Genomic DNA, 16,921 nt, shown 5'->3' with positions numbered 1-16,921 from the left:
ATACTGGTGCTGGAAGTTTCTTTTATCAACTTCAAGAGTTACAACAAAAGAAAGAAACTTAAAGATAGCAGTAAAAATTGAATATAAAAAAAGGCAAACAAAAATGGCAGATGGCAGATGCTGCTAAGATGCCACAATTAGAAATGTTTTTAAATGGCTCTACTGGTTTTCTGGTCCCCACAGGGATAGAAAAACAGAACTGTGTGTCTGTGTTAGTGTGTTACAGTATGAGACGACTCTTCCGGAGGGGAATGACAGGCCAGATTACTGCTTTTGACTGAATTGAAACTGGCATCCTCCAACTGCTCTTCACACTTACCCATTTACAACAATATGCCCCAATTCCCCCAGCACCTCTTTGTCCTGCTGCTAGAATATCTTACACTCTGCTGGAATATCTTATACGCTGCGGGAATATCTTATATGCTGCGGGAATATCTTATACGCTGCGGGAATATTTTATACGATGCTGGAATATTTTATACTCTGCTGGAAAATGTAATACGCTGCGGGAATATTTTATATGCTGCAGGAATATTTTATATGCTGCGGGAATATTTTATACAATGTGGGAATATCTTATACGATGCTGGAATATTTTATACTCTGCTGGAATATTTTATACGCTGCGGGAACATCTTATATGCTGCGGGAATATCTTATACAATGCGGGAATATCTTATACGATGCTGGAATATCTTATACTCTGCTGGAATATCTTATACGCTGTGGGAATATCTTATACACTGCGGGAATATCTTGTACAATGCAGGAATATCTTGTACAATTCTGGAAAATCTTGTACAATGTTGGAATATCTTGTACAATGCTGGAATATCTTATACAATGCTGGAATATCTTATATGCGTCAGGTTGCTCCAAAAGCATCTCTTTGTAATAACAACAACAACAACAACAACAACAGCTGTATAGACGCATTCCACATTAAGACCACATGGGTCAGGGTAATCTTTCCAATCCCTAATGGCTTTCTGGAAGCTCTTTTTGGGCTTGGCTCTGTGGTAGTGTGTGGACTACCACGACAGCACGAAGACAGCAGATTGTCTTGTTATTATAAAGCTCACCTTGATATGTTTCACCCCACAGCTCACCAGCCGGTTCTGCTGAAAGGAATCCCAGGATATATCGAAGATCTGAAAGACAGCCGAGCCATTAACACACACACATACACACAGTGTACTCACAGAACAACTAAATCAATTCACCAGACAGAGACAGAAACACACACACAAACACACACACACGAATGCCTACCCTGTCCGAATGTCCTGTTGCAGTGGCCAGAATCTTTCCTTTCTTCCAGTCCCAAACACATACTGTATTTTTGGCATCCAGCCCTACAGAGGCCAGCCGCTGAAAAGGAGAAACCATTAATTACTCTGCAAATAAAAGCCAAAGTCTGTTGCTATTCAGTGGAAAAGGAATATGAATAAATATTCTTTCACACACTGTAAAAGGAGGAAAGGAGTAATATTTCTATTATGGTGTGACAGCTGCAGAGACACAGTTCACAGGCAGCATGGCAATTTGTAGATAACACAGTAAGACCTTGAATGGCACTATTGAAAAAGACGGCTGTATTTTATCATGCTCACTGTAGAGAGCAAAGAAATGCAAATGGTTTCCAATTAGTTGGGTGGCAATTAAAATTGAGCAAGTTGATTGCTAATTACACATTGTGTGACTCAGATAAAGGACCATGGAATTTCGGAATATTTTCACTGTCTCCCTGCATGCTTTGTACTAATCATTTTATGGGTGTATTTTTGGATGACAAAGAAACATTATTAGATTAATGACACTAAAATATCAGGGAACTCTGCTGCACACAAAATAGATCCATTACAAATACAAGCAGATGTGTTGAAAACTCTATGTGGAATGAATATGAAAATGTGTGTTACCATTAACTAGTACATTTTAGTCAGAGGGAATACAATATTTTATTCAGTAAATCAAGTTGTCATATTGGGGGTTGACACAACCATTCCTCCAGAAATAAATGTAATCCTAACCAAACAAGACTGCTTCTATTTATATCACTAATTGTTTCATTACATTACCCAGCACAGTGATTTCCAAGAAAACAGCCATCTAATGCATTTTAAAATGGATCTACTAAATGATAACAAGGCCTAAATGTCTTTATGACTGGACGAGGATCTAAGGTAACCCTTGTTTTCTGGCCCCCTCCCCTCCCCTCTCCATTGCAGTGCGGTAGTAACAAAGCCTGCTGGCCAGGGGTTGGAGGTGAAAGCACATGTTCCACTTTTACTTCCTCCCACGCTCAGTTCCTCCCTTTCACTCTCTTCCTCCAGACACATTACCCTGGCCCTCCTCATCCAGCCTCCACCTCCCTCCCACCTGCCCACCCGCCCACCCTGCATCCCTTCCCTCTCGTCTCTATATTCTTGCAGACAGTGCACTGCATTAGCCCTGGCTCTCCTCGCCCACCCAATTACTTAGCGATCGACGAGACACATTTTTCACCCGTCCCTGCCTCATCTGGCGCGACATTGTATTTGTCAACTCCCGAAGGCCACAATGAAGGCAACGACAACGGCAGTCCTCCCTCCCTCCCGTTCACTTCCCGTAGCCCAGTTATCTGGCATGTGGCTGGCCGACCCACGGCTGCTGCCTGCAGGAGACTCTCATGGAGCGCCGCATTTCAATCTAAAGGTCAAAGGACAATGGTGCTGTCCCAGCATTCCTCCCAGTAAACGGGGACTAACATGATTAATGAGAGGGACGCAAATCATCCGCAGCACGCCCAGTTACCCAGCAGGCTTTGCTTCTCTCAGGAACACGCCGCCGCAAATCCATAGCTACAGGTTGTCGTAGAACCTAAAGCGCATTTACAAATTGAGAAACGTCACAGAGAAACGTCATGGGAATTGTGACTTCTCAATCTCAGAGACTGTTCACAGTTGCAGCATGACAAAATCATTTGTAGTATTGCAGTCAGACCCAGAACAGCCCTGGCTTGTTAAGAGCAAGGTTATAATCGTTAACGAAAACGAACGAAAAAACGAGAACTAGGTGGGGAAAAAACATTGTCGTTAACTGAAATAAAAATAAAAACGAGGCATTACAAAAAAACGATAACTAACTAAAACTGTAATGTGTGGTTGACAAAATTAACTAAAATAAAATAAAATTATAGAGTAAATGTTCTTAGTTTTCGTCTTTGTCAATGTCTTTCCTTTTTTAACGCTATTTAAAACACGCAGAGTATTCGCTCAGCTGTGTTTCCTTTCCCTGCTCTCCCTCTGTCTCTCTGTCACTCACATACACACACAAACACACACACACAAGTTTATTTTTAATTTTTATTTGTCATGTTCTTTTCTCAGATTAAGCTCCCTGACATTCTGACAGAAATGTCTTGTATGACTCAAAAATGAGTTGAATACATGCGGTTCATCATGTATGTCTTCTTTAGTCTGTTGGCTAGTTAGTTTTTTTTGGCACACGTCACTTCCACATTTTGCATTTATTGCGGAGTGTAGACTGTTTACATATTTGTGCCCATATGTACATTTTATGTACTGGTTTTATTGTTGAATAAATATTTTCTAAAATTGTATGATGTTTTGTTGAATTATTATTACACAATACTTTTCCTGACCTTCTTGAATCTTGCCCCTGACAAATAGCCCATATTACAAAAAAAGACTAAAACTAACACTAAAACTAATAAAAACTAAACTAAAACTAAGCATTTTCAAAAAATAAAAAATAAACTAAACTAGCAAACCCACTTTAAAAACGAATTAAAAGTAAACTGAATTTGAAAACAAGAATTCAAAACTATAATAACCTTGGTTAAGAGTGGGGTGGTACAGGAAATAATTCTGCTTGTGTACAGGTATGAGGCGGTGCGCGGGTTTCTTTGTGCGCGTGCGCGTGTGTGTGTGTATGTGTGTGTGAGCGGGTGTCTTACCTGTCCATCCGCGCTAAAAGCCAGGCAGGCCACTCCGTGGGAGTGTCCGTCCTTGAGGATGGAGATGGTCTGGACACTGAAGGTGTCCCACACGCAGATGTACGGCTCCTTCCCCACCTGCCCAGTCGCCACCAGAGACCTCTCAGGGTGAAGGGCAAGGCTGGACGAACAGGAGGGGGGAAAAGAACAGGGAGTCGGGCTAAGCAACCCAAAGGAGCCAACTGCTGAACTGTGTACGTATCTGTTGCTCATGCTGGTTAGAACCGAAGTATTCCAGCTCGTACTCAGGTCAGCGGTCCTGGCAGCAGGGGTGGATGTGAATTCAAGCTGAGTGATTCCAGCTTCAGCACTCAACCTTGTAACCATGTGCTTGTTAGTATTAATTATTAGGCCTGTATGCACAGTGTGGGGCTTCGCCATGTTCACCAGTCAAAGGTGACATGTAGGGTTTCCAATTTTAAAGACATAAGTTACTGTAAAGGAAATCTCAAATGTATCTTGTTGGGTCTCTGAGGGGCACAGTGGTCTAAGTCGCTGCCATGCATAACAGCTGTGTCATTGCGGGCCAGGAGTTTGTATCCGAGCTGTGGAATACCAACAGTGCCTGTGGGTTCAGTGCATAATTATCTTACTGCCTCCTGGGAAGGGTGGGTCGAAGTATGACAGGGCTGCCTTGTCTCGTCACACTCTAGTGACTCCTTCTGGTGGGTCTAGTTGATAACCTCAAAGGGGGCTGTTTTCCAAGTGAACAAGCCTTCCTCCCAGTCCATGATATATGTTCAGGCAAATACTATACTGATCAACAGTCTGATAACCAGCAACTGAGTCTTAACTGAATCTTAACTGAGCCTTAACTGAGTAGGCCTGTATATCCTAATCATATCCTGGGCTTAACTGAGCAGGCCTTTATATCCTAATCACATCCTGAGTCTTAACTGAGCAGTCCTGTATATCCTAATCATATCCTGGGCTTAACTGAGCAGGCCTGTATATCCTAATCACATGCTGGTTCTTAACTGAGCAGGCCTGTATAGCCTAATCACATGCTGGGTCTTAACTGAGCAGGCCTGTATAGCCTAATCACATGCTGGGTCTTAACTGAGCAGGCCTGTATAGCCTAATCACAGGCTGGGTCTTAACTGAGCAGGCCGGTACAGTCTCCAAACATCCAATAATAATCAGCGTCTAAGCCAACAGGATCAACAGTTAGGAACCTCCATAACTTTCACCTCAAGCATGCGATCAAATACAACCATCAACCTCGATTAAGCATACACTAACAGAATCACATGCATTAGAGAAACACACAAATAAAACCCACTGTGCTATTCAGAGACGCCATCGAGTGGGTGGATCAATATCTGCAGGGGCCAACCCCTAACCTTCTCTCCACTTCCCCAATATCTGGAAATCTACCACTCCATTTCCTTCTCCCTACCTGTCCTGCCCCCCCCACCCCACCCCACATCTCCCTCCCTTTACTCACGTCACCCCCCCCAACTCCCCACCCCATCGACCTCCCACCCCGCCTTCCACCACTCCTCTCTTTCTCTCTTTCATTCTACTATAGAGCGCTGAACAGAAGCCCTCAGGTCATTGTGCTCCTTTATGAGCAGGTGCCCTGATGTTCTATAAATACATGTGTTTAATGGCATCATTACCAGGGTCCACCCAAGCGGCAGAACCACTCAGGGTCAGGGATCATTACACCACCGATGGATTGGGGAGGGGAGGAGGACGCGCGAGCGGCAGTTTACCAGTCGGCCCTCTGTGACCTTCACCATGGACACCATACAGAGGACAAGTGATGGTTCTGGCACAGCAAACAGTCCAGCTGTACAATTAAGGTTCCCATCAGGACGTATCACGTGACACTACCATGCAGACAGGACAGCACGAGTCAAGGCATGCCAAGGTTTTTCTCTCTCTATCCTTGCCACTCTCAGTCCCCAAATATCTTTCTCTCTCGGTCTGTTCTCGGTCTATCTCATACTCTTTCATCTCAAAGCCTCTTTCTGTGCGAATCTCATGGCTGTATAGCATGGCTTGGAGCTCTGCCCGGAGCTAAAGCTACGGCAGGGAGGTGTCTAAATAATAAAAGGCAGTGGGAACAGGAAGAAAGGAAATGGAAAACCTTGATGAAAGAGAAAAACACAGAGATCAGCTCCCCTTGGATGTCTCTCCCAATCACTATGGCACCATGCATTGCCTGGCAGTCTGCATCCCAGCTGATTCCCGACAGGGAGCAGGAGAGCAGAGAAGGTTGACGGAGACAGTGTAACTGTGGAAACGGGGCAGATTTGCTGGTTCACGGTATCAATGGGTTGTTGGGTTGGCCACAGCCGGCAGCAGAGGGCCCGCACGGGAGGACAACAGCAGATGCTCCATTCGTGCAGTGCATGAAGGCGGGCCAACCAGAGGGCTTCTCCTGCCACTGTACTGTAATGATGAACCTGACGATTTATTAACAGGAACTAGCATGATGAATTCGTTAGGGTTATTGCATGGTATACAGCACTGTGTGGTTTTCTATCCGTTCATGCGAGGAGCGTCTGTGCATTGCATGCATCCAGGCATTGGTAACATTCCGCAAAAACATTCATATTTCTTCTGTCCGTAAAAGTATTGACTTAAAATCAATGCATGCAAATTAGATAACTGATGAGGTCATTTACTGTACTGATGCATTATTCATGTATAGAGTGCTAATGACTGAAGGGCAAAGAGTCAGTCCCAGTGGGGCCAAACTGCAGTATCAGACTCCCATCACACAAACAAACAGTAATGTGAAACTCCTCTCGGCAGCCTGGCACAGGACAATCCCCAGGGGAAGCAGAAATCAGAACCAGACAACAATTCAGTCACCCGGGAGAATCTCCTCTCCTCACCCCTGTCCAGATGCTCTACCTATATAAACAGGCTACAACTTCAATATCACAATCCCATTCATTTGGGGATTGTGATGGTTCAGGGTATTGTCTAAATGCCAGCCATGCAAATGAAGTGTTCCAGGTTGTTTAGTATATGCAACAAGGTCGGAGATAATTACTTACGTTAACTGAAAATGTCCTGTGCTAATATCGTTCACAAGATTGGAAAGATATTTTCTGAACCATTTAGTTATTTTTCCCACAGGCAGCCTAATTTTAATAGGTTTTCCACTAATTGGTCTATGGACCAATCACTTCAGATCTTTTCAGATCAGATCAATTTATCATCAGATCAAAATAACAATTAATCAGTATATATCAGAATTTGGCAGCCTGTGTATACACACCCTACCTCTCCTTAGGATGATCTAAAAACAATGAACTAGCAACCAATCTGCTGACAGCATGGTTTCCTTGACAACAGGACAACCAAGGACACAGGAATCATGATTAAGAATGAAAGTCTAAATTAAAGATGACATTTAAAGTGACCAACAAATCTCACCTACAAAAGACACATACAGCCTGGAAAGAGGCAATAGAGTGATTTCATGCCGGCATAGCCGGGAAATATTTATGGTATCTGGTATTTTAATGTTTTGCATGGCACTGTTTCCACGTAGAAACTAAACTGCGAAGGTGTTGGTGTGCTTTTTACATTTATAATAAACCCGTTTATGGACAATAATTATAGGCCATTTTAGGTCCTTTTTTTTTTTACACCAATGTAAGACCCTGTGATCTGTGAACCATACTCCAAACAATTTAAAATAGCTGTATCACTCTGTTATTTTCATTATTTCAAAAAGTCTGGCCCAACAGAGGTAAAGACTGGGATGCAGCTCGTCAAACACGTTGCACCAAGCTGCTTCACATTACAATGCATGCTTAACCAGGAAGTCAGCCGACCCCACGGATCTGAGCAAACAACGAGGCACTTCCCTTTAATGCATCAGCAAAAGATCTTCTGATGTCAGAGCCTTAAGACTTCATTCACCAAAACATACATCCAACCTCCACTTCTAATGCCTTACCACCTACCGGACAACCATTACACTCCCGCCCCTTCTTGCCCTCTCATAATTTGAGTGAGTTCCCCTCATGAAAGCCTGCGTCCTCGGGATAACCACCATCTGCTCCACTAAAATGATAGCAATATCACCTGGCTATTCTTAGCAGCCCAGGCTAAAAATAGCTGTTAGGGCCTCCGCCAAGAGAGGCGGGCTTTCATGGTTAAAAAGCAATAACCCCATTTATGAATGATTCAACAGGGTTGGAGGGCCAAGAGGGAAGATACACAGAAGAACATGAAATGGCCCTTTGTTTGTGTACCCGGAGAAAGTTAAATACATCCCTCTTCTTCTGAGGAAAATATTTACCTCACAGTGATAGCTCAGCCCAGGTGACAAAAAATATAACTAATCCCCAGTGAAGAGGTATTGGATAAGCTTCGATCATTAAGCTAATGTTTGGCTACGGCAAATTTAGAATGAGTAGCAGGAAATATAACAGATTAGCAACAGAAATTGTAAAATAAGGGGCAATATCTAAAACATTCATAATGTCACTTAACATATAATAGGCTAAATTCTTCCTCTGAACATCACCTGAATAATAGAAGAACAACCAGCTGCAACCAGACAGTGTAGGAAGGAGCACTGTAATGACAATAAGATTATACAGCTGTCAAGTCAGACAGAGCCAAGGAAAACAGAGGATCAGTCATTTCAACACACCTCTTAGGAAATATTAATCTCAATCATGTTAGAAAGAGAACAGTGTTTGATTATCCCTCTGGACAAATATGGGCAGATAGGATTGGGGGACAAATATGGGCGGTTAGGACTGGGGGAAAAATATGGGTGGTTGGGACTGGGGGACAAATATGGTCATGCCAGCTTCATGGGTCATGCCAGCTTCAAAGTGGACGGGATCTACTATTGCATGTCTCAGCAAAGGAATTCAGTAGAAAATATAGTATTATTGATGGAAATGGTATTTGCTTAAACCTCTGCAGGACCCCAGGGCACTGTCTACATGCTGTGACCAGGATGGGAAAACACCTGGCCACAACGACACAGGCTGCAATAACCCAAGCTGCATTGATGCAGAACAGATTTAGAACCCTGCGCTGCTCAGACCCACATGGAAATGGTAAATTACATATTTGATAAATAAGAAACCAACTGGAACCCAAGCTACTCCTCTGCCATTCATTTCTGCTACTCCGATGTAACAGAGACACAGTAAAGTGAGATAGCAGGTATGGTACCTTAAGTGTAAGAAGATCATTTAGGAACATTCATTGCTCAACAGGCAAAGTAGTAAGCTTCTTCTAACAGAGAAGCTAATTTCTGTGTCAATCTTGATTAAGTGTACTATGGGTTAGAGGCCAATACAGGAGACCTTCACATGCATCAACTACAAATAGATATTTTAATTTACATTGTAATTTGTGAGATGTTCTTATCCAGAGCCACTTCCAGGAGAAGCTACGGTTATGTGGCTTGCTTTGTGCAAGGATTTGAACCAGCTCCATTTTGACCCAACACTCTTGATTGCTAGGCTGTGTGCCAGCGCTTAAATCTGTGGTCAATAACCTTTGACAGGAAATCACAAGGCTAATCAGACTGCATACTTCAATAAGGCGTTTGGCACATCCTGTCACAGGCCTTAATGAAATCCTCCTTCAGCACCATCACAAAAAGATTACTTCTGCCATTCCCACGGAATGACCCCAAAATGCACTTAAATTGATATAAAGTTCAGCTCTCAACCAGTTCCCACAGCTCTTTGAACCATGAACACGCAGCGAATGAAGTGCCGTCTTTCAGCCGTAAATGACGTTAGATAAGCCAGAGCTTCCATGTACTCCCATTAGCTCAGAATGGTCCTTTGGTGTGAGTGAACTGAAGTGCACAGGCCATGATGTTCTGCCTCAGGGTCATGGGTCTCACATACACAACCTGGAGGCCATGACCAGTAGGATGAAACCACGGCCACTGACAGACAACTGCCTCACAATCCTCCAACGTTCTCATATTCAGGGTCTAGGGCTCAGAGATGTTTCTGACATGGGGATCAAACACCATGAAATCACCTGGTGCTAAATCATATGAATAGACATAATCAAAGCCTGCATTGAGACCGCACCACTTTTATTGAACAGGATATGATGTGTGCGTGTGTGTGTGCGTGAGTGCGTGTGTGTGTGCGTGTGTGTGTGCGTGTGTGATCGCCTTGGCAAAGTAACGTGTCAACAAGAAAACATGAGTGAATCAAGTACATACAGTGTATAATACGGATTTGGGAGGCGTCTAGCTCCAGCTATACAGAAAACAGACAGAATCTCCCACCACGTCTGAATTTCCGAAAAAAAAAACATTTCATATACTGAAACATCACCAAATTTTACACATGCAAAAAACCATGCCTAACCAATTCAAGAAAATCCTATTTGAGCTTTGATTAAAAATGCTGTTTCCTTATCCATTGTGTTTTTGAAAAGACTCCATATTCTAGAGAGGAACAGGGAAGAGCCAGTAAAGGTCAGGGGCTCATTTGAAGTCTTCAGCTGTGTGGAATCAGGAACACTTAGAGCCTAGCCTGGTGTTAATGTAGCATCATGGGAACTGCTCGCTGTCCGCCTCTGATCCAGCCATTAGCCCTGATTAATGGGACCATCAGTAAATACTGTCACATCTTAGATCTCTCACACACACTTAGACGCCAATGCGCGCACACACACACACACACATACACACACACACACAAAGGTGTACACTATCTGCAATCCGTGTGCCTGTCCCGGTCTCGGAACGCTGCCTCTAATAAAGCTGATATTGTAGTGTCCCAATCAGACCCAGTAATGAATGCAAAGGTCATGAGGAAGACGCTGAGGGGATAATCCCAAGCCAGAGGCCTAAAGGCTGGGGCCTTGGTGAGGGAGAGGCTGATATGGTCTCTCTATTTTCAGTTCTAGCCTATTTAATCAGTGGCACGACATGTCATATGCCATATCAACCACCCCATAAGACTAGCATACAGTAGCTGGTGTAAGACGCTAGTTAGTTGATGCATTGTGGAATTGTCATAACAGCTTGTGACCATGTTGAAGATGAAGATTTGTTTTAAGACAAGACCATGGAGTGTGTGAATGTGCCAGTAGAATTTAAAGGTCTTGTTTAAAGACTTCCTTGTCTGAGCGCAAAAGGGCTGTTAGAAGGTATTATTGTGACCCGGTTCTTCCTACTTCTGCCTGGCTGGCTGGCAGTGACAGATGTATACAGTCTGGTTCTGCCCTGCAGCCCTGACGGAAATGGGCCAGCAGAGGGAAGACAGAGAACCAAGCAGCGGTATAAGAGGCCAGGACAGAGGATAACCAGCCAAGGGTATGGCTCTGTGAAACACACCAGCCTGGGCCACCAGCACCAGTGACAGTGACCACATTGTTCCACTTCATGCTTGACGAAAACTCACAAACTTTAACAACTGCTTCCATCTGACAGCAGCGGTGTGCATTACTGCAGGTCTCATCTGTCAAGGGGTGATTGGATTATTCTCTGATACACAGCAGGATGTCTTCCAAGTACTTTGACAGTAAAGCATCCTCAAAGCACCACATCACCATTGAATGGTTAACTGTTGATATGTGGTGGTGGGAGAGGAACGTATTGTTAATATTTGAAAGTAAAAAAATACACTTTGGTAAATATACTTATAACTCTGCCTGTGGGAAACATTTCAAGCTTATTGGAGGGGCTGCATTTCAGCATTCAGGCATCCAAAATTAAACAAAGTGGGAAAGAATGAGTGGAGATGGACTTACTAAATAAGGACTAAAGTTTTTAGCCAACTCTGGAGAAACACAAAAACAATGCAGCTAAGATTGGATTTGTCCGCATAAATTCAGAAATATCTTCTATATACCAATTACTAATACTTCGAGGAGCGTAAAATCTCGCCCACCTAAGCCAAGATGGTTCTTATGTCGTAATGCAGAAACTTCCAAGGCAGAAATCCAAGAAACTGTTTTGCCTGTATTGCTCAGTGGGTGCAACATGGCACTTTGGGACCTGATTCCCACAGGGGCTGGTACAAAAAAATTATATAATGTATCCACTCACTACTTTACATTGCCCTGGATGAGAGTGCCTGCTAAATGGCTGAACGGTCGTTCTAAACAGCCTCATGGAAAATACTGGAGTGTCCTCTTAAAAATAAGGTATTGCGTGACTGAAGACCATGTGGTCAATTACAGTGTGAGAACCAGACTTCCATTCAGCTTCAATTAGAGCGCACAGCAGAAAGCAGCGCAGTCCAACATGAGATAATTATGTTGAGCTCAAATCGGGAGGATAACTGGCCTTAAGGGCCTTCTGCGTTTGTATGTGTTTGTGTGTCATACGTGTTCAGCCATTGAATGGTGGCAACATAATTGGCATTCCTATAAGGACTCCCTGACCATTTCTCTGCACACACTTATCTGCATGCATGGACACACATGCACAGATGGGACGGGGACGGAGGAAAGACACCATCTGCATGCACACACACACACACACAGACAATGACACCGAGACACACTTTCCTGAATCCCAACAGCCTCAGTCCACAAGGTATCTATTCAACAGCCTCAGTCCACAAGGTATCTATTCAACAGCCTCAGTCCACAAGGTATCTATTCAACAGCCTCAGTCCACAAGGTATCTATTCAACAGCCTCAGTCCACAAGGTATCTATTCAACAGCCTCAGTCCACAAGGTATCTATTCAACAGCCTCAGTCCACAAGGTATCTATTCAACAGCCTCAGTCCACAAGGTATCTATTCAACAGACTCATTTGACATCGAGGCACTCTGGTCTCACAGGGTTTTGAGGGAACGATGCAATAATGACACACATTTATCTGACAAACATGTAATATCAATGCCATCAATTCCTCTTTAAAAAGTTGAAAGCAATCAGAATCAGAAGGGAGCCTTTCTTTTGCCTGTGTTGAGAGGATTCCAGAGGCCACTCTTAAAATAGCCACCCATGGGTTCAAAAAAGCCTGTCTTTTTTTTTTTTGACATATGTTTTCTGTCATTTATGCTTTAATGGACAGTTGGGAAAGAAGGAGTAGAAAGGTTTTGCTGAAAGCAGCGGGTAAAATTCAAGCCCAGACTGCAGAATATGACGACTTTCTAAACCCTGTAACCTTTCATGGAGCTGTGACTCAAAAGAGGTTTGATTTAATGACAACTCACTCAGGGTCCCCATTCCATTATGCATGTATTTTCTGGTTACTTTCACCCTGTTGTTGTCCACAATTATTTGTGATGAAGGCCCTGCTTTATTTCAGCAGCTCCCAGCGGGCTCTGGAGAGTCCATGTTGACAGATGTTTTCTGATGCACATCTGATGCCATTCTGGCTCTCACGCTGCTCTCTCAAACAGGAAGTCGACTGCAAGCGCCTAAACCCGCACAAGAACAAACTAGTACATGACGTGGCAAGACAAGCATATTTAGCTACTACAAAACCTGGACGGTGCTGGCCAAGTGCACCAGCTTTCGTGAAAACATTCCATGATTCTAACGAAGATGTTGACCTTGAGGATGTCTTTGAAAAGTAACACCAAGGGAAACCTGACCAATGTGACACATTACGGTAGTTTAGTACTGAAGACAATAGACCAAAAGAATACATCAATAAAACGCCATTGGCACACCTTAATGTCAAGTTCTGATAGGCCCTAATGACAAAAGCCAGGCCACTCAAGAGTAGATCATTTCACATTTTGTTTGTGACATAAATCAAAGCAATTTAGTGAACTGTTGGAATCACAGAAAATGAAATACTTATTGAAAAGCAAAGTGGCAGCCAAAATAATTATTGTTTGAAACAATCAAACCATATAGTTTATATCTTGTGCAACTCCAAATGGTTGTCGCTCTTTAGTTCATTCCTGTCCGTGGACATGTATTATAATTATGTAACCTTTTTCAGAAATGATAGGCTCTTATGGATTTGAAGCCTATCTTACAGCCAGTGTTGCTTCCTGTATTTTCTTAAAAATGGGGATGAAATAACCAGGACACATGGGAAATTAAGCTCCAGCACAAAATACACTATTGTCCTAAATGGTAACTGTTGCATTGATTCAATGTACAGTACCATTATGCAGACACATATGTAACATACCAGCTATAAAATAAAAATGGCTTGAGTGGCTTATATTCCATCAGCATGACTGGCACAATACAGACCTGATCCATCGATACCACCACTGAGATAATAGCGTCTGGAGAAGGATGACTCCACAACAGTGGAGAGAAATGGCAGAACTGTTAAGAAGCTTTTCCTCAAAAGCAGATTTGGGATTAATGGCAATCTCACCTGCACTGTTGTTAAGATTTTGCAATCACTAGCTATAAACAGTGGCTTAAACAAACTACAGGGCAGGTCTTATCATTAGTGTGTTTGGGTTGTTTCAGTTATTTGCTGGCAGCAACTTGGATTGCTACTGTGAACCACAACAACTCTCAGGAACTGAGTCACACATCTTTCCTAAATAGAAATTCTCATTTGCAGAACACTCTTGCCTCCCCATTTTGCGTTGCCAGCTAGCACTCTCATAAAAACAGTCTAGCTGCATAAAGAACTAAGAACTTCATGCATCTCCCAGCCTCAACCCCTCTTCAGTGTGTTCTTTTACAGGAGGCACTGTTGCCATACCTGCAGGCTCTCAAGAGACGAGAGCTTCAAGGACCTTTTTGGCTCTTGAATACCTACTTAACAGGCTATCACTTACAGACACTGGGCAGACCAACACTGGAATGATACCAACTTTCAATTTATAATGAGAAGGACACAAGCAATTTGAAAATATATAAAAAAATTATTGTACGCATTTTGTACGCAGATTGCGAACAGGCTTCTCAATCTTTTTATTTTATACTGTATGGAAAAGACAGGCCTATATTCCAAGTAACACTTACCTTATTATGTCATCGTTGTGGCCCAGGTAAAACTTCTGAGTGTGTTCTCTTGTATTGTAAACCACGCCAACTCCAGCCACGAAATAGACCACTTCTTTTCCAGCGGTGTAGTACAGGTTGTTTCGGCACTGATGGCCCCTATATCCGTAGATCCATTCTAATCTCAGTTGGCAACGCGGAGCACTCCGATCCGCCATGATATTTGACAACTAGTTAGTTTTGTGAGTTATTCCACGATAAAATAGGCTACACGACAAACCATTGACATGTGCAAAGCTTATGAGCGCCTCTCTGATGAAATTGGAAAAATCCTTACAGATTACATTTTCCTATAGGCTATCTACCATAAACTGCTTAATTCCCGCATCATAGACTACAGCAGATGTGCAGATTTTGTTTTGAGGAAACACCGGCAAGGAGACCATACACCTCAGATTCATTCATAATTTTGGCCTTTTGAAACTGTGTTGTCTGAATTCTTACTATGTTACTCCACGGATGAATTCATTCTTTTCATCATATAAATATAATTTTTCACCCTTACAATGATGTCCAAATAAAGTTAAAATATTCCAAAAATAAACATTAGTCCATATTGTCCATAAAAAATTGGTTCCTTTTCAAATGTTAACAAAAACAGACGAAATGGACAAATAAACAACCGCAAATGAACACAACTGGTAAAGGATTCAGCTGCTGCTGAAATATAATCCGCACACTAATCCTCAACCGTAACATCAGCCATAGTTACTACGATTTTATATATTTCCCAATGCATTAACTGTCCACTAAACAATACAAATCAAGCTCGTGTAGAAAACTGGTAGAACATGCAATTTGCTTTCAATTAATGTATGGTTTTGTGTAAATCCGAGTAAGAAATAACGTATTTCTCACGGTAAATCACTCCGACCTGTCTTGACAGTCACAACTGGTTCGCCGCTGTCATTGCAAAGACGCCTCAGAATGCCAGTTCTCTGCTAAATTCCAAGCAGAGCCAAACAATCTTTGGGCTTCCAAAGACAGTCACTCACCGCGTTACTCCACGGCATCACCCGCATCTCAAAGCGGTGGATGAAAGTCGGGATTCCGGGCAGAGAGCGACAGCCTAGTACAGATATGGGCGAAAGGCAAGGCGATGCCTATGATAAACCGGGGTGGAAAGCTGAGCAGAGTTCTCGCACTGTGTTATTCATTGCATATCAATATTAATATAGTAACGTAATGGAGACTCTCCGTATCAAGTACTTTGGCGTAATATTTTTCAGAATAGCCTCTCTCTGGTTTCGAAGAGCTAGTAACAGGCACGACACCACAAAGTTGACGACACCCTGCGAACCACCCCTGCACAGCCGCCGACGTCGAGCGGCCAGCTGCACAGGTTTTTGGGTATTGGTGTTCTTATGCCGGTGGTTTTCCCTATTTCATTGGTCCAAAATACTGAAAACTACAACTACCAGCCAGCAATCCTAAAGCGCTGTCTAAGGTCCTGAACACCTACAGTTTACGAAGACACGTTTAAAACGGGCGCGTCTTCGATCAGCAATGATTCCGTATATTCGTGAGAGTAATATAATGTTATGTAATCGCGAAAATTGTAGACCCTAATTTTTTTTTTTTTATTGGACTGAATATGGTATCTATTGACAATCTAATATCAACAGATTTTCCAGCCAATAGGCAACATGTTTTGTAAGAAGTTGGATGGGAGGTAGGCTAATATTGGATAGAGTTAAACACCCAAAAGGAAAATAGCCTTATTGGATTCATATTCATATTAGGATTTAATAATTGGATTCATATTCATATTAGGATTTAACAAAGTTAATAGCGTTGAACCAAAACAATGTTCTTCAACTCACAAAGCTTCATCAAATGAATTAATTCACCAAATAACAACACCACATCAGTAAAAAATCTGTACAAAATCTTCATCATTATTAATACTGTTTGCCCCCCTTTAAGTGATCCCTTGCTGAAAAACACAAGAGGTTTTTTAGATTGAAACTTGACTCTTGGAACTGATGTTATGTAGAACAATCTCAAA

General features: G+C 42.6%; 1 protein-coding gene across 6 annotated transcripts in view; it reads right to left on the bottom strand.

Annotated features, from left to right (window-relative positions):
• LOC105010468 (EMAP like 6) overlaps positions 1–16,205 on the bottom strand; it is a 61,459-nt gene extending 45,254 nt beyond the window's left edge. For 5 of the 6 annotated variants that reach the window (XM_034292865.1, XM_034292867.1, XM_034292866.1 and 2 more), the window contains exons 1-4: positions 14,875–16,205; positions 3,965–4,124; positions 1,276–1,374; positions 1,086–1,154 (exon numbers count right to left, since the gene is read on the bottom strand). In XM_034292865.1, the coding sequence (XP_034148756.1) occupies positions 1,086–1,154; positions 1,276–1,374; positions 3,965–4,124; positions 14,875–15,071 (525 nt within the window). In that variant the 5' untranslated portion in view covers positions 15,072–16,205. The remainder of the gene's footprint in view (positions 1–1,085; positions 1,155–1,275; positions 1,375–3,964; positions 4,125–14,874) is intronic. The other variant, XM_034292869.1, reaches the window with a different exon arrangement.
• Between the last annotated feature and the right edge of the window lie 716 nt (positions 16,206–16,921).

This window comes from Esox lucius, chromosome 6, assembly GCF_011004845.1.
Source record: "Esox lucius isolate fEsoLuc1 chromosome 6, fEsoLuc1.pri, whole genome shotgun sequence".
Classification (NCBI taxonomy): Eukaryota; Metazoa; Chordata; class Actinopteri; order Esociformes; family Esocidae; genus Esox; species Esox lucius.
The sequence above is the reverse complement of the archived record's forward strand: the minus strand, read 5'-3'. Positions and strand labels throughout refer to the sequence as shown.